Source organism: Canis aureus, chromosome 2 (genome assembly GCF_053574225.1).
Source record: "Canis aureus isolate CA01 chromosome 2, VMU_Caureus_v.1.0, whole genome shotgun sequence".
In the NCBI taxonomy this organism is placed as follows: domain Eukaryota; kingdom Metazoa; phylum Chordata; class Mammalia; order Carnivora; family Canidae; genus Canis; species Canis aureus.
The window spans coordinates 64,381,767-64,401,041 of record NC_135612.1 but is presented as its reverse complement, the minus strand read 5'-3'; the positions used below and the strand labels follow the sequence as shown (position 1 = coordinate 64,401,041).

The 19,275-nt window shown below is 40.7% G+C and overlaps 1 protein-coding gene across 10 annotated transcripts in view; it reads right to left on the bottom strand.

The window, feature by feature from the left end:
* Positions 1 to 19,275, bottom strand: part of LDB2 (LIM domain binding 2) — a 375,092-nt gene extending 355,817 nt beyond the window's left edge. For 6 of the 10 annotated variants that reach the window (XM_077876894.1, XM_077876907.1, XM_077876929.1 and 3 more), the window contains exon 1: positions 18,915 to 19,275. In XM_077876894.1, coding sequence (XP_077733020.1) covers positions 18,915 to 19,046 — 132 coding nt within the window. In that variant the 5' untranslated portion in view covers positions 19,047 to 19,275. The remainder of the gene's footprint in view (positions 1 to 18,914) is intronic. The other 4 variants (XM_077876867.1, XM_077876899.1, XM_077876923.1 and 1 more) reach the window with 2 other exon arrangements.

Genomic DNA, 19,275 nt, shown 5'->3' with positions numbered 1-19,275 from the left:
TTTTACAGCTGAAAAAACAAACATTTAGCAGAGAAAAGTGTGATGGTTCATTCTATGTGTTAACTTGACCAGGCCATGGAATACCAGATTATCTGGTTAAACATTATTTCTGGATGTGTTCGTGAAGCACTTCTAGAAAAGACTGGCATTTCATTTTTTTTTAAGGTTTTATTTATTTATTCATGAGAGACGCAGAGAGAGAGGCAGAGACACAGGCAGAAGGAGAAGCAGGCTCCTCACAGGGAGCCAGATGTGGGACTCCAACCCGGATCCCGGGATCACACCCTGAGCCGAAGGCAGCCCCTCAACCGCTGAGCCACCCAGGGGCCCCAAAACTGGCATTTCAATTGGTAAACCGAATAAAGCAGATGCCCTCTGCAGTGTGAGTGGATATCATCCGATTGGTTGAGAGCCTGAATAGAACAAAAAGGCAGAGGAAGGTCTGATAGACTGCCTGACTCATTGAGCTAGAATAATGACCTTTTCCCACCTTCGGGGCTCCTGGTTCCCAAGCCTTCAGACCTCCAACTGGAATCTACGCCATCGGCCCTCCAGCTCTCCAGTCTTCAAACCACACCACCAGCTTTCCTGAATCCCCAGTTTGCAGATGACAGATCATGGGACTTCTCAGCCTCCATAATCAAATGAGCCAATACTTTATAATAATTAATGTCTTCCTAGATAGATAGAGATAAAGACAGAGACAGAGAGAGAGACATCCTAGTAGTTCTGTTTCTACGTAGAACTTTGAGTGGGCAGAGAAGGTAGGGTGTCTCCCTCAGAAACAAGAAGTAAATTAAACAAGTCCATGAAGCCCCATTCACACTGCATTCTGGGGACATGGTGATCAAGCATGGGATGGATGAGACTGGTACCGCTTTCAGATGTGCAATTGCCTTCACACCTGCAGAGACTTCTCTGAGCTGAGGTCAGCCACCCATATCCAATTCCAGCCCCTCATCTGTTTGCCTGGTGGCATCTTAGTCCTCTGTCCCTTCCAAATCGGATTCCCTTCTTCTTCCTCCAACAAATCCCAAGCCTATAATTCCTTATAGAACCAATTCAACACCAACCTCCTCCACAACACACAGCCCAAACACTCTACTGTAGTTATTGCATTATATGGCCAGAAGACAACTTAGCACCTCTTTAAAATGTTTCATGTGTTCAATCGATATTTAGTGACTATCAGACAGATTCCAGGTCCTGTATTAGATTCTGAATGATTAAGTTAAATAAAAACAGGCCTCCTTGTACAGTTGAGCAGTTTTCACACTGCAAAAAGACAGCTGGCCAAGAGAATAGGAAGAGGAGGCTGAAATCCAAAATATTTCACAAAGTCCTATGGAGCTTGTCCCTGCCAGGAAAACCAGAAAGCTTTCCCTTTGTAGGCTCACCTAGAGGGAGCACCTTTTACTAATTCACTTAAACATATCCTATAGGCTGCTATGCCTGGAAAGACAAACAAGCTTGTGCTGGGTGGAGTCTACAGTTACTTATGTTCAAAATTCCAAGCCTGCTACTTCTCTCATATTCTTCATTCAGTCTAAAGCATTTCTTCTGCACTTGGCTCTGCATTCTATAGCACTGACACAAAGATGAGCCACGCGTGGTCCGTGACCTCAAGAAGGCCACAGTGATATGACATTCATAGTGATGTGACACTCACAGAGGATTCTCAGTGTACACAGGCTGGTTCCCACTTAGGAACTGAAGACAAAATCATCAACCAATGAAAAAGGCTCTTCCCGGTGTGACCACAGGCCTGTGTAACTTCTCTGGGCCTCAGTTTCTTCATCTGTAAAGTGGAGCACTATCTGGAGAGTCAGTAGAATTAAAGAGTGAAGATTAACCCTGAATTTGAGTGCAGCCACAGTGGGATTCTTGCTTGCTGTGAAACCCTGTGCTTATTACTAAACCTCTTAAAGCCTCTGTGTCCTTGTGGGAAAAATGGAGGTAATAATACTCCCTAGTAGTACTGTTATTAGTACCTAATAATATTACCAATACTACTATTGGTATGTGACTTAATTGAGACACTTAGCTATGAGATTGGCATGCAGCAAAACACTCAGTAAATGTTCACTGTGATTTCCATTGTTCCTGCTCTTGCATTCTGAGATTCTGCTTTACTCTTATTAAATCCCTGCCTTGGGATCCCTGGGTGGCTCAGTGGTTTAGCGCCTGCCTTTGGCCCAGGGCGCGATCCTGGAGACCCAGGATTGAATCCCACGTCGGGCTCCCGGTGCATGGAGCCTGCTTCTCCCTCTGCCTGTGTCTCTGCCTCTCTCTCTCTCTCTCTCTGTGTGTGACTATCATAAATAAATAAATAAAAGAAAAAGAGAAAAAAAAATAAATCCCTGCCTTCAGTTTTAGGGATTCCTAACCATTCAAGGTTTCACATGATCTTTTTCTTCCTCAATTTTTCTCAGCATTGTCTAACTAGATAACATAGCTGGAAGAGGTTTTTTTTGTTTTTGTTTTTGTTTTTTTAGATTCATTAAGTAACAACTTAGAAGTTTAGAAGTTTCATGAAAATTACTACAATCAGCATCGTGGTAAGGATGAAGTTTTCTACCCTACACACAAACAATATCTCAAGGCCAAGGAAAAACAAAAGGACTATTTTTGCTATATCTTGGCTTTTGAAGTAGGCTTAGAGAGGTTGCCTTCTTTCTCTCCCTCATCTGAGGTTTAGAGGGCCTCCTTGCAATCATCACTTTAATGCTGCAGCCATCACTTTAATGCTGCAGCCATCACTTTAATACTTCACGGCTTTATCTCCCTGGGTTTGGATGTTTAAGCAGCTTAATACCTCTAAAGATCACCAGATAAGCAGCATTGTCAAAAAGTTAGGAGTGCCCTAGATTAAAAATATGAATATTTGGGTCACAATTTACTACATATGATAAGCAACTTAGAGTGTGAAATGTGCACATGTATGGGTATGTGCACTTATGTGCATGTGCATATGTACGTGTGTGTGTGTCCCAATACTACTTTCTGCTAGGATGATGTCCATCCTCACTGCTCTCCACAGCCTAGTCTTGCCTATCAGAATTCTGGTCACCTTTCACCAAAAGTATCTATTTAGCCGGCTGTCTTCCCCACTAGGCGATGAGCATCCTGAGGGCAGGGCTTGCTTGTCATCCCCCATCACCAAGCACATAATAAAAAAGCTCAATAAGTTATTGAGATATGAATAAGCCATGCAATCCCACCATAGAAACTCCAGGGTGCCACAGTAAATGCTACTTCTTTAATAGTCTAGAATCAAAGCTGTCATAAAAGTAACAGCATTCTTTCGTCTCTCCTTTTCCCCTGCTTCCATTAAAAAAAAAAAAATCACAGGAAATATAGAATTAGGACTGGAAACCATTCCCCACCATTTTCTCCCCACCTCCCACTCTCCTGTTATACCATGAGTATCTGGTATCCCTTCAAGGAGGTCTCTGGAGACCTAGTAATACTATATATATGGTTAGGCTCTTTGGAAATACGATGGAGTGAATTAAGGCAGAGATTTCAGTTTCTAACTATAAGTGTCTTGACATATTTTCCTTACAGACAAATGCCTGGAAATATAATAAACTATATTTTAATATTTATTTATCTCAAATACAGTATTTTTTTCAACAGACAAATGCGAAGTTTTGAGTCCAGAAAAAAACAGGTTTAAATCACCATCCCAGCAAGCAGGTTTTAAAATAGTACACACAAGTGATCATTTCAAAGCAGTTTAATGCACTTAGCCAACAGGCATTAACAGTCTTTTCAGAATAACCTAACACCTTAAGCTTATTTTCTAGTCTTGGTTCAGATGAATTTTAACCTTTCTTAAAAAAAAAAAAAAAACCTGACAGTACAGGGCACCCACTGATCTCTGTAATTTCAGTACATCCTGCATTTGCATTTCGAAGTTCTTTTACGATGACCAGAAAAAACAATCCCCGAACCTTCTTTCATGTGCAGGTTTTAAGACAATGGTGCACAGAGCATTGGGAGAAGCATGGCTCTCCAGCTCCAGCCAGTTGGTGTGGAAAAGCAAGACGCTGTGACTCAGCAAGTTCCCTTCACCAATGAGGGTGGGAGAAAAAGAACAGGAGACTTGACAGGGAGTCAATAACACATTATTTAGCCTGATTTTATTTTTAATGTGGTAGCTTAAAAACAGAAGCAAACAGTCCATCTATTGGGAATCAGAGACTCTGGGACCAATGAGAGAACCTTGCCATTCACATCTCATCTACACCGGAGCTGTTGGGAGAGGATACAGGCTCAGGAAAAAAGAAAGATTTATCCAAAGCCATAGGCTCATGTTTAGAGAGAAGAGTTATGGGAAACCCACCCCTAAAATACACCAAGCCTGTGGACCTGTGACATCACATGAAGCACCATGTTGGGAAGGGAAGGGTCGCTACCAGATACCATCCCAATCTTGCCAATTTACCTCCATGGTCCCACTTAGTGTTCAAGATGTCCCTGATGTTGATGTAGTGTTGTTCTCAATCTGCCACTTTGGAAACTGAGTCTCTGAGACTCACGTTACATGTCCTGGATAGGGTAGGATTTCAACTCTGTCTTCTTTCTCCCCACTCTGCCTTTTCACTTGACTCACTGTCACATCACTATGGGGTCCTGGTGCCAGGCTGGCTACCATGTAAGGAGGTTTTTCCCAGAAGGCATAGGCCATTACTTCCGGTTTCCCGTTTCTGGCAAAGCAGGAAAAAAAGTCAGGCTGGAGACCCTGGGGACCCATCCTCTAAAAATGACTGCTAAAAGTTTCATGAACCACATCATGGGCCTCACTGGTGGACAATTAAAGTGTCCCTGGGCAAGTTACATAACTCTGGCTTACGGTAATTTTGCATCTTTAAAAAAAAATGCCATGAAAATCCATCCTTTGCTTCAGACACACTAGGCTAAAAATAGCTCAGTCAGCCAGTAACTGTGTGTGATTTTTCCTTTGTGCATCTCCCCATTCACCGATTCCTTTCTCTCAGCAGACAAATATGCTCCAAGACAGACGGCTTGTTCCTCTCCACAAAGTGACCAGAGTGATCTTGCCCAAAAGCAGATCAAATTGTTACACACACACACACACACACACCCCACCCAGGCAAAAAACTATCTTTTATCAATTCCCTTTGTCCAGTACAGTAGATGCTAATATTGATTTAATCCCTACTATGTCTGAGGTGCTGGTCTAAGGGCTTACAAACCTTACCTCATTAAATTCCTCAAAACAATCGTGTGAGAGGGGAACTACTTTTGTATCATTTTCCAAATGAGGAAACCAAAGCACAGAGAAACTAACCAATCACATCAGGGCCCTGTTTGTAGTCACCATGGTAAGTCCAATAGATAGTCTCTGAAAGATGAAGACCAAAGGTCCTGGAGTGGCATACCAAAACCTTCATCATCTGTTTCCCCCCTTCCTCTCCAGGCTTATCTCCTACCTTCGCCAACCCCACCTGCATATAATGAACAGACTCCCCAGACCATAAGCCCCAGTCATTCTAAAATCCTCACCTTCATCAAACAGACACATTTCAAGGCTCAGTGTCTTTGCATGTGCCATTCCTTCTGCCAAAAACCACCTTCCCATCATCCTTCTCAGACTGGCAGACCCCACACTCATCCCTCAACACCCTCCTTCCCATAAATCCTTACTGTGCTCTCACTAGCTCCTTCACCACGGGGATGACACCCTCTTCATCTCTAGACCAGTAAGACCACATAAGGTAGATGCTCAATATCCACGGAACAAATAAGCCATGATAACAGTGGTTAACACTTCTAGGGGACAGGCACTATGCTAACTACTTTATAAGAATGATCTCATTCAGTCCTCATAAAAACCCAAAGACTTCGTTTCTATCATCACTCCTACATTACCCAAGAAGGCAACTGAGACAAGAAGGGGTAAATTAATTCACTCAAGGTCATACAAATAGTAAGAAAAATAAATCTGCATGACTCCAGAAGTTAATCATTTAATGCTAGTGCTGTAGTAGGGGACAATACTGCACACCACAACATTTTCATAGAAGCATATGTGTATGAAGCTTATCTATAAAATGCATATTACCCATATTAAAACAGTGAGAACTCAGAATCTAGTTACAAAATGTCTGCCTCTGTGAAATGTGCCTTTAAAAAAAAAAAAAGACCACTATTGGAACAGAGAATGTAAATTATCACGAAGGATACAAACATGAATAAGATAGTACCTGACCCCAAGGATCTCTTCGATCCAATGGAGAAAATAAGATAACATTGCATACAACTCATGACATAGCTCACTTTTTGAGATTTCACTTTTCTCCTTGAATTGAATATATGTCCTTCAAACAGTGTCATAAATTAACTCGCTATAGCTCAACCTACTGGTTCTAGATCAACACTAACTCTTAACATTAATTCAAGCTCCTTCTTCCCAGTATAAATTGTGCAAAAAATCTTTTGATTTATGGACCTTGCACAAGGTTGCATGCCAGCTGCCTCTTGACTCAGAAATAATACAAGAGAAAGAAAAACAAGGGGGGAAAAACATCTGTCCTCAAATGGGAGGGGAAATCCTTAAAAGGAGACAGGGAACCCTCGGTGAAGATTTCTGCCTAGTATTAGATGCTAACAGTAATCATAATAGTCACCATAGCTAAATCCTTAGTACCAGCATCCCATCTTACTGGGAGATAAGCTTGATTATTAAAAATACTAATTCTTTGAGTTTAAATCATGGTACAAAGGAGCCAGATAATTTTTAAAATATTTATATGGTATTAATTTTTAAAACATAAGCATAAGTATAAAGAATTCAGACAACTCAAAATATATTTTTAAAAGGCTTAAGAGCATGGTGAAACACTCATAATTTTAGTTAAAAGAGCTACATTCAAAAGAGTGTTCAGAATGCTCCCAGACATGAAAAAGTTGACGTATATACTTGTGTATATTACATTTATACACTAATATGTTAAAAGCAATTTTTTGCATAGTAGAATTAGAGAAAATTTGTATTTACTTCTTTGCACATTGTTGTATTTTATAAATACTCCATATTGATGATGTATCATGTTTTTAAAATCAGAAAATTTAAATATATATTATAAAGCACACACAATTTAATTTTAAATAAATTGGCAAAGAAAGCAATCACACATTCTAAAACAAGGTAGGTTAGTGTTGTGTTTTTCAATATCAGTAGCATGATACTAAAGACTGATACTATTTTAGGGCAACCAGAAAACTGGAAAAGGAGAAAATGGTTTGAAACAGACATTTTTGCAAGATTGAAGAACAAATTAGTGGTTGGTAAGAGTGTTTAATTTGGCCAATCCCTGGTTATTACCAGGCAACAAGTGTTACGATTTACAAAACCTGAGACCATTTAGCAGCACTTCAAGGTCCAGATAAGTCCCACCTGTGTCTGGTTTCTGAACTTCCAAAATCAGAAGCTTGGACTTGATGACCTCTCGTGTCTATTCCAGCTCTGAAATTCTAGGATTCAGTCAATTTGAGAATGGTAGGCTCCATTAAATATTCTCCATCAAAACCTTTCAAAGGTAGGAGATATGTACCAACTGCCTAATTTCAATTTCAAGCAAGAAATTTTAACCAATTGCAGCATAATCATGACTAAAATTAGAAGGTATAAGAAGACTTGTGAAAAAAAAAAAGAAGACTTGTGTATGTGTGTACCATCGAATGAATGGTTCGCCTTGTTGACTAGCTTTTGCTTGTCAACATAATTTTCAGTCTCAAGATAAAATCTTCATGAGTCCTTAGAAATGACCCATATTGGGGAGCAAAATTTAACAAGCACTACCCTCTCCAAAAAAGAAAAAAATATATATATATATATACACATATACACACACACACACATATATATATGCAAACTATTTAATGTTTGAGTGACGCAAGATCTTGACTAGAAAGACTGATAAAAAAATTATTAACGTGGAACTCTAAATAAAAATCACCAATGACCTGGTCAAAGAGATGAAGTGTAGGAAGGTATGTGTAATTTAAAGAATTCAATAATGAAAAATCAAGGAAGCCCTACACTGAAATTAATGGGACAAATGAGCACACTAACACCCAGGTGCATCTCTAAGGAAAGCGGAAGGAGGCAGCTTTCCTACCCATCAATGTGATCCCTCTGGCCAGCACGATCCCGCATGGCACCATTCAGCGCACCACCACTTCCACGCGAGTGCAGTTTCACTGTGTTAAGGAGTAAGCCACAAGGTGTCACAGTGGATCAATTGGCAGGGCTGTTAGCAGTCCAGACACGCAGGTGGTGCTTCAGGCTTCCTTCCGACCAGTGCTGACACAGCTCCCTTGAAGAAGACTGTGCAGAGCCACATATTGAGAAGTGCGCCTCTTTAGACGAAATGGCCAGTCAAGGACAGCAGGTGTGTGCTCCTCGGCCCTCCCTGGGGTCCCCATTAGGTGGCCCTGCAAAGGTGCTACTGGTACCAGAGAATATTTCGACGTTCTGTTCTCTCCGCTGACCTTAGCAGGAGCAAACCCTGAACACAGCTTTCTCCCAACAGAATGGAGTGCGTGTGTCCCACACATTGGTCAATTCTTAGTCCTTAACTATAGGTATATCTCAGAGATCATTATAACCTGGATGTACGGGGAGATCATGGCCACAAGAAGGTATAAGATTATTATGTCAGCACTACTATATAACAGTGAAAAATCCTGATGGCATTATCTTATATAAGAACATGGAGGGGAACCCTGGGTGGCGCAGCGGTTTGGCGCCTGCCTTTGGCCCAGGGCATGGTCCTGGATATCCGGGATCGAGTCCCATGTCGGGCTCCCGGTGCATGGAGCCTGCTTTTCCCTCTGCCTGTGTCTCTGCCTCTCTCTCTCACTGTGTGCCTATCATAAAAAAAAAAAAAAAAAAAAAAAAGAACATGGAATCGATAAGTCTTACAACATCATTACAAGTTTTGTCCATTAGATTGCAATGTGCTAGTACAAACTATGTAAAAAGTATTTGTTAAAAAAAATTTTTTTTTTAATTTGTAAAGATATTTTCAGGATACCAAGCAGTCTTACATTACTTATGCGACTTAATTTGCTGATAGGATAGAGAATAGGGGCCTCAAATCATCATCACCATCCTCATCTTAGTTCCCATTCGTTGAGCACTTACTATACACAGAAATCCCCCCTTATCTGTGAAAAATGCATTCCAAGACCCCCAGTGGATGCCTGAAACCATGGAGAGTACCAAACCCTATATGTACTATGTTTTCTCCCATCATACACCCCTAGGATAAAGTGTAAGTTATAAATTGGGCACAGTAAGGGATTAACAACAATAACTAATAATAAAATAATTATAACAATATGCTATAACAAAAGTTAGGTGAATGAAGTCTCTCTCTTAAAATATCTGCTGTACTGCAGTCACCCTTCTTCCGGGGATATATAAGATGATAAAATGGCTATGTGATGAGGCAAGGTGAGGTGAATGACACTGGCATTGCTATGTAGCGTTAGCCTGCTATTGACCTTCTAACAATATAGCAGAAGGAGGATCATCTGCTCCTGGACTACGGTTGACTGCATGGAACCAAAACTAAGCAAAGCAAAACTGCAGTGGGAGAGTGGGGAGGTTACTGTACCAGGTTTTTTTTTTTAAGATCTTTTTGAATTTATTTGATAGAGTGAGAACACAAGCAAGGGGAGCAGCAGACAGAAGGAGAGAGAGAAGCAGGCTCCTGGTAGAGTAGGGAGCCCAGTGCAAGGCTCCATCCCAGGACCCTGGGATCACAACCTGAGTAGAAGGCAGACGCTTAACCAACTGAGCCACCCAGGCGCCCCTATACCAGGCATTTTACATCCATTAGCCATTCATCTCCCAACCTAAAACTCAAGCCAAGAAAACAAACAGAAAAGTTAAGAAACTTCCCTAAGATCACAGAACAAGCAAGAGGCAAGCCAGGGTTTGGATCCAGATCTGACTTGTTATAGGTCATACTTCCGTTCAGATCTTTACGTTCCAGGGACGTCACTCTTTTTGCTCCAAAGGAAAAAAGCACTGGTGGAAATACTGTGCATATTTCCTACCTAGAAGGTGCACACATACACAAACACAATCCAACTGGGGAGAGCATCTCTGTCTCACACTACAGTTAGCAAACACAAATTTATTATAAACCACAACATCACGTACTAACATAAATTTCCATATTTTCTGTTGTGTAAATCACTTCAAATAGCTAATTAATGGCCCTGAAAGCCCTTTCCCAAAGTGCAAAGTGCTCCAGGAAATATAAGTTACACTCACGATTCATATCCTAATTCATGGCTGTGAGCCCCTTGGCATACCCAAAGAGAGAGAAGTGGTAGATATATCAAGTGAGAAAAAACACTAGGATAAGTGTAAATATTTTTAATCAGAAGTCAGGAGACTCCCAACAGATTCATAACACCCAGAAAGCAAAATTCTCAGGTCAACCCTTTCTTCTCATTCCAGCCTTCTTTTTTTTTTTTCCCCCCGCCCCCTGCAAGTCTGGCTGAGCATTCTATCAGTGAGCACTCACCGGGCTATTAGGCTCACAGATTCTTTGGTGAGATTCAAGATCCAGTGTCCACACAGCTCATATTCCATAGGGAACATGCAGATATTTAAGAAATAAACTAGAAGCAAGAAAATATCAGTTTGCTACCATTTCTATGAAGAAAATTATCAGGAATTATCGGGACATGTGATAGAAAGTGAATGGGATTAAGGAAGGTCATTTTAATTGAGGTGATCCAGGAAAACTACTCTGTGAAGGGGACATTTAAGCTGGTCAGGAGAGGATCTCCTAAGTGCTGGGACTCTCACCCTTCATTGTCATTACCTTCTTTGGGATATTTAATTGATTACCTGCAAATAAAACCGACACCATGTCAAATTCTAATTCAAATTAGATCTTCTAATACTTGTATGGGTTATTATAGAGGAATCTGTATATCCATCCCACCGCTGAGGGCAAAGGTGTTGAGATATGGACAAGCTCGGAGAGTTATTAGATCCAAAGATGCTCCTTGTAGCTGGAGTCTGCAGAACATGTGGAAGGAGGTAAGACTGGATCTCAGGAAGGAGCAGATCAATCCATTCTTACAGTTAAAGCAAGGAGCTTATTCTGGGCATAAGGGAACACTAAAAAGTGATGTGATCCAATTTATGCTTCAAAAATATCACTTTGAAAAAAAAAAAATATCACTTTGGCTGCTCATGGGGAATAGATTTTAAGATGAAGAGAGGGAACAGGGAGGGCAGTTAGGAAACCATCCTAACCCGGAAAAGAGAGGATGGGGTTGTGATGTCACCAGAACAGAGTAGCTCCCTCTTCTTCAGAGGGGTCTGTCAAAAATCTCTAACCCTGTGCCTTCTGTTTTTAGTTGGAAGACTAAAACTTCAAATTAGGTAAGTCAAAAGTGGTGAAAAAGTGAGGGCAAGTCAGGACCTCTAAAGGAGTGCAAGGGGCCTGTACCACACACATGCTTTGGAAGAGAACATTGAAGTGGGGAGTCAGAAGATGTGGCCCCCAGAGATGCCCAGGTATGGACTCAGTCTACATGTCTCTGGGCTTCACTTTTCTGGTATCTGTTAAAGGACAACCAGAATGCAAGCATCTCAGGTTTGGGGTAGATCAAATGAGGAAATCCATCCTATGTTCAAAAATTGGTAAGCATTTACTATAAAGGCAAGGGCCTCACTGGAACCTGAAGTAGGCTACACGTGTAGGTAGGGGACATCACCTCCCACAAAGAAAGGCAGAGACACAGAGGGTGGAGATTGCCTCTTAGAAGAGGATCAAACTGGTGAGCAGGAAGCCCTGTATGCCTCTATTTTCCCTAAGATTGTTCAATGAGTACCTGCAAAGGAAGCCAAGGTCATCCCAAAGTCTAATCCTAATTTAATCTCCTAATATTTCATTGTTTAAGACAAAACACCATCTTCCACAGAGCATGCCTGAGAAGAGCCAAGTCCTGGATGGAAACCTAAATATTTCTAAGTAAAAAAGTAAACTTTTAGATGATTATGCATAGTATCCTACAATCAGTCCAGTGACTCTTCAGAGAATATCACTTCAGTGAATATCGAAGACACTCATTCTTCTAGAGGGAGTGTCATTTCGGTTCTTTTCTCAATAACCAGGGTATATTGTCTAGCTCTTTGCACCATCCTTAGAAATTTCACATGGTGTCTTTTGAAAATCAGTCAGAGACCTGAGAGACAAATAGTCAAATCAAGTCAGATAGATGAGGTCACCTTTCCAACCACTGCAAAAGTCAACCTGTTTTAGGGAGAAAAAAAATGAATTTGTTCACCAAATAAGTTTCCACAGGTGAAACTAGAATCCTAGCTAGTACTTCTCTCAAGAGAGGTGCTAGAGCACAGAAATTAACAGCACAACCACTAAAACTCAACTAGCATGTTGTGTGACCTTGGACAATTTCCTTAACCCTTTGTTTCCTCAGTAAAACTGCAATCAGAGCACCCACCTCCAGAGGTGATTATGAGGCTTCCGTGAGCTGACGTACAGAAAGCACTCAGCACAGTGCTCAACACATAGTAAGCAGCCCACAGATGTAGCTACTCTCTCTGACCACCTTTCAGAAGGGCATTTACCCCTCAGTACGTGGACACACCCATAATACACCACGTATTAATCTCTCATGGCACCTCATTGTAAGACCAAGTTTGTATGTCTTCCTTCATTACCAAATTGTAAGCTTCTAGAGGACAGAAAATGTTCTAATCATCTCTGTATTTCCAGCCTCTGGTATTGTCATTGCCTGAAATATGGCAATTCTTGAAGAAATAATTGGATTTTGTTTTATGTATTAATAGTTGCCTATGTCCAGGTTCATGCTTCTACAATTTAAGTTTAAAAAAAAATTCTAGGCTTGAACTGAGAAAGAAAGAAAAAAAAGAAAGAAAGAAAGAAGGAAAGAAGGAAAGAAACCAAGCAAGCAATATCTTTGTCAGATAATGACAAAGGTATATGTAATATCTACATCAACTGAACATTTGTTAAAGCTCTGTTTTCTGACACTTTTAAAAAGAGACTGTTTTCCCAGATCAATTGTATTTTGAGACCCACCAACCAAATCCAAATAAATTTATGACTCTTGTTCTTGACAATGGATAAAGTTGGATATTTGAGGTTGTTTGTTTTATGTTTTGTTTGCTTGTTCAGAAAGGAGGTGTTCTGTGTTCCTCATGAAAAATGAGTTAATGTGGACAAATGTAATAAAAGGAGATTTATAGCCCTGTTCTCCATACAATTTAAATTAATTTCTTTCTGAAACCCAAACAAAAAGCTAAATGCATAAAAAATGCATACGGTTTTAAATCCTATATCATAATTTACACACCAGAAAGGGTGAAATTTAAATGTGCATTGATTTTAGACTGATAAGAATCTGTGTTGACTGTGAGTTGAGAGATTTTTTTTTTTCCTTCTTGGCCTCCTACTAATAGTTAGTTTGCAGCAATTTTTAATTAAAAACAGTTCCCATAGTAAGAACATAGTGGGGAAGAAAGATGTCAGGAAAATAAAATCAGTACAAGAGTCCTGCGATTTGTTTTCTGAAGTCATGTAGAGATTTTGAAAAATAAAAGAGTTTGGAAGTTCTCATTTTTAAAACTGCACTTTTGGTTTCATTTAACATTTTCAAAACAGCTTTCCTTACCACTACCAATACCCCCTCCCCCCACTCCGCACAACCCCCTTCGGAAAAACTTGGAAAGTTCTGGTTTAACACTGAAAATCATTCATATGAGGCAGAGTAACAGCAGCATTTTTCTTTCTAAATTTCTAGGAAAAAAAAAATCCAAGTTATCACAAAGCATTTCTCATGTTTTTCCACCTATCCAAAATACCTAATCTCATTTTAACTAGACTCCGTCTGAACATCAAGGATACTAAGCTACCCCATGAATAAACATGATGTTACAACGTGAAACCCTGGGACTGAAGTATATAAAAATGTAACTGAAAGAGAAGAATGAGAACCCCCCACCCCCTCCCACGCCCTCCCCAGGGAGCTAGAGAGTTGAGCAGGGAGGGGTGCAAGCAGCAGATTTAAATTTCAAGGTCTTCAAACATTTTTCACGTTCATATTAAATCCTGCAAAACCAAAAACTGTAATTCTAATAAAAACCTTGTGTGTGTGGCTTCCAATTGTAATCACAGTTTTCTCTTTTGGAGTGGGATGTGTAATGTTGATAAAAGGAAAAAATTAAAAAAAAACTCGAAACAGAAGAAATGCATAATGGAACCCACACTTTCCTGGAGTTTGTGGTACTTTATTAAAATTAGTGTATTACCAGCAGGAAAAATATATATATACTTTAAAACAGCTTTATTGCAATGGAGACATGTTGGGTCACTTGAGAAAAAAAGGTACAGAAAGTTAATCTACGAGAATGAAGATTTTTTGTAACTTGATAAACTTTCTTAAATTCTATAGTAATCCAACATCAGTGAAATCCTTTCACTAAAAACGGAGGTCACTATGATGTGTCCCATATTTTACCTATATTTTCATTTCACAGACCTCAGGAAGTGAAAAAAATACTGCTTTTTGTGAATACTGAAGCTTTTTACAGAACAAATTCTGGTATCTGCAGACCATGTTTTTTCTAGCCTATCCGACTGCACTCTGTGAGCAATGCTAAACTAACTATATAATTGGGCAGTTGTGTTCTTCCCAAATACATCTGGGACAGCAAGACCATGCAAATAGGAGAATTTTGGAAGACGTCGGGTAAATCATGGTAACACACACAACATAAATGTCACCCCCTTCCTACTGCCTGGGAATTATAGTGACCAACAGTGACGCAAAGCTCAAAGAGTTTCTCTTAATTTCATTTAAAGCCGGGGAGGCGGGGGAGTACACCCACATATTTCTTTATGAAATTCCACTGAGATTCTGACGTTGCAAATAAATTTTATTTCCCAATAGCATTTAAAACATATTTTGTGTTGTTTTGGTTTGCTCTGTGATACATTCATATTCCTTTTAAAAGGCTCTATAATCTCTTAGACATTTGGTTTCCTTTGCCACAAAGATTAGGCACCTAAGTCACATCATGGTAAAATAAAGGTGGAGAATGTCCCCACATGAACACTTTTAGGGGAATGGGAGGCAGATTCCCAAAGCAGCTTCAGGGCATAGCAGGACCCCAGAGGCACTAGGATTGTGTTTCTGGGGAAAGGTGCTAATTCCAGTGACATGGTTCTCAAACTCTCTCCTCTTCCACCTACTGACTCATTGACTGGCAAGTTAACAAATGTTTACTGAGTACCTATTTTGTCCCAGGAACTGGGAGCTCCGAGCGCTACTTTAAAACAAGATTGGCAGAGTCTCTGCCTTCAGCTTTTTCTCCACCATGACTTCATTGTTTTCAGTACTGTTTGTGAGTTTGAACTGAATACCATGAGCAAAGAAATGTCTGTGCTCTTCATGCTGGGTTCACAATACTTTCTCGTACAAAAGAAAACCAAACCCAGGATTTTTGTAGCATTTGAAATTTTGGAGAATTTTAGGGGTACCACAAGGTAATTTTCAAATGAGGAACCATTTTCAAATGAGGAACCATGATCTATGCCAAATAGTTTTAGGAAGTGACAGAAACAAGAAAGGAACAGGATTACCTCCCAATCCAAAGCTCTTTAAACTCTCACTACCCAGTTTCGGAAGGACTTTGATTTGATTTAATTGGAAGAAATGCACCAATCACAGGACAGAATGCCTGGGGGAGGGAGGGTTAGCTATGGAAGGATAGGTAAACCCCATGGTTCTTTACCACTTTCTTTCCTTTCCATAAAGAATGAGGTTTCTAGGAAATTTCAATGAACTTGATTATAATTTACTCATCAACATTGATTTACTATGATTTCTTCCTAGCCAAGTCTATGTTCAAAAAGGAATGGGGCGGGGGGCGGGGGCAGCTCGGGTGGCTTCAGCCCAGGGCATGATCCTAGAGACCCAGGATCAAGTCCCACGTAGGGCTCCCTACATGGAGCCTGCTTCTCCCTCTGCCTGTGTCTCTGCTTCTCTTTCTCTCTCTCATGAATAAATAAATAAAATCTTAAAAAAAAAAAAAAAAGGAATGGGGACTTGAGAGTCTTACTCAAATTGTGTGTGTGTGTGTGTGTGTGTGTGTGTGTGTGTTGTTAGGAATCAATGAAATAATACCATGTAATATAGGATCAACAACCAGAAGACAGAGGAGAAAAAGGTGAGTCTCTCTTGCCAAAAAGATTGAATGCATTGGTTAAGTTGCAAGAGTCACTCAACAATCTATTTGATTTTGTGTGTGAATAACCTGGTAACTCTTGCTGGGTATTATTATATTTTGTTTCAACCGTCTCTAGGATTCAGAACAACTTCATCATCAATAAACATAGTTCGGTGAAGGCACAATCTAACTTTCTCATGAAAAGTTTTTTTTTTTATCTAAACATTTTCTTTTCCAATTACAAACTGTGACCAAAATTTAATACCTAATGTTATATTTAAATATCTTAGGAGAAATTATTTTATTCTCTCCTTTTTTTCATATGAAATGAAAACAAATTGATGGCCTTTGGGTTCATGACATCTTTTACTGCTTGGCAAAGAGAAAAGAAGTGTCAGGGCAATTATTTGGATAATTGTAAAAAAGATCTAATTAAGGGGGGTAATGTTCGGGGCTGACTCTAGAACATACCAGAAAACTGTTCACAGTACTTTTTTGTCATGGTCAGAGAGGTTTTAAAAAAATCTTTAAGATTTGTCACAGCAAGCTTTCCTCTCCTGTTTCTTGGCTATGAAGCTGTTTTTTTCTACTCAGAGGAAAATCTTTAAAAGTAATACCCCATAATCCAAAAGATAGGAGTTCTTGAGTTCAGCTCTCACAAAAGATAATGTGACATTTTTTAAGAGACATACTACAAATGAGGAACTTTTCGAAGGTTTTTCTCTCAAATGGGAAACAAATGTGGGATCTTTCTGCATCTGCAGATTTTCGTGAGGGCCAGGACAGGGAAGCGCCCCAGATAACCTAGCTCTGAACTGGCCAAGTGATAATTTTGGAGCACAAGGGAGCACAGATATCAAGGAAAACTGCCTGTTCTCCTAACCAAGGAGGATGGCAGCAAAACCTCATTCCACAACTTCTCAGAAACTTTCTAAAACCTAAGCTGGACGCAGGTTATTTTTAAATCCTGCTCAAGAACCAAGCCTTAATGGCCCTCGTTCTCCAGTTTTCAACCAAGTATATTTTTAAGACCCCTTGAACTCCAAATTTGTATGGCAATTAATGTGCATCTGAAGTACAAGACATTTCCTATCTCCCTAATTCTGATAAGCAGGCTATGACAACCAATAGTTTATGCAAGAATTTAAGAATCCAACAGATAGTTCCAAAAACACTGAATGAAATATACAACCTTGCAACACACACGACAAAACACAGGAATATCGTTTACTGCCAACAGGTCAGCGCCCTAAGCAAAACAGGGTTTCACACTTCTGTGAAAGCTACGGGCTTCTGAGAAGAGCAACGGTATCATCAATGATATTTAACTTCTATGATGTATGAATATATAAAGAAAATAGCAGTGCTAAAGACAACCCAGTTTAAAAAAAAAGAAAAATCAGTCCTTGTCCAGCAGTTAGCCAATCAGAAAGCAGGTCACATCTTGTTAGCTGTATTAAATACATCAAGCGTCCTGAATTCTCCTGGCTCTGTTGACAATTTAGGCAAGTATGTTTTATTTTATCATACAACATTGATTTGAGTCCCCCTTCCAGAGCTGAGAGTCAGTCTCCAATCTAAAATTCCAGCAAAGCTATTTCCCCAAAGCTCTTTGCCATCAACCCTCTGGGTATTTGCACTCTGGCAGAGGAGACGGGATTCCCAGCGATTTCTACTTCCTCAAGTGACTTTGGTGCACCTACAGCTAACTCCTGCTCAGAACACTTCAGCACAAAGCCCCCACTTGCAGGCAAAGGGACAGCCCGGCAGCAAGACCTGCCAGCCCAGCTAGCACAGAGAAAAAGTCAACTGGCATTAAATATTTAAATTGCAGGAGGCAGTCTGGAGTTTTGCATTTACAAAGTTCTGAAAGTCCTGTTCTCCTCTCAGCTCCCAGAGTTGCTGGCCGGGGAGGCAGAGGCTCGCTCCCTCTCTCAGGCACAGGATTACAAATATGCAAAACTCGAGCTGACTTGAATGCAGAGCCAGCTCCGAAGGAAGGTAGAGCTTCTGGGGAGACACTCCCATCAGCGATCAGAGAAAGTGGAGAACCCCCTTGCCCCGAGCAACTGGTTTCTGAATTTCACACGGAAATACACAAACAATGTGTCCCTCCAGGGCTAGTTCTGAAAAGTGTATGGGGTTACCCCGCTGCCCCCTCCACCTCGATTTTGCTGACTTTGAAAAGCAAATGCAGGTCAAAGCAGACTTCCTCGGGGATTTGTGGGAAAAAAAAAAAAATCTCTTTTGCCAGATGCAAATGATCCCCCAGATCCCTTGGAATTGTATCTCACGAAACGCCAGCGGGACCGACTTCCGAGCCTGCAAGCCCCAGAGTTGGGGAAGAACCAGCATTTCTGGAGACCCGGCAGGCGAATCAAGTGCCGGGCTGTCTATTTCAAGATTCCGGCAGAAACTGTCCCCAGCTCCAAGAGTTGCTGCGCCTGGAAAGCCAGCGTCCAAACTACTGGATTCATCCTGGCGCTCGTTTCCACGTCCGTGGTAGTATCTAGTGGGACACTTCCCGCAGAATTCAGCCAGCGACCCAGGAAAAGCCCATGCACAGTTTAAAAAAAAAAAAAAAATACAAACACACACACACACACACACACACACCCGAGGTTGGAGTACTTACCTCTGTGCGAGACTGCAGTCTCTTGTTCATCTCATAGATTCGGTACTCTGGCTGTACCATGTAGGGTGTATGTCTCCTATAAAATGGGCCGAAAGGAGAAGAATAGAAGGGGTCATGTGGTGTGCTGGACATCTTGCCTGCTTGTCGAAAATCAAGCTAAACAGAGTATCAGTAACGTCCATGCAGAGCACATGGGCTGTGTTCCTCACAGTACAAAGTAGACGCACGCACACGCTCACACACACACACACACACTCACACACACACACACACACAGAGGCGGGCAGGCAGGCAGGCTGAACACACTGGCTGGGAACTGCTGTTGGAGCCCTCTATAGCAGGAGAGGAGAGGGAGAGCGGG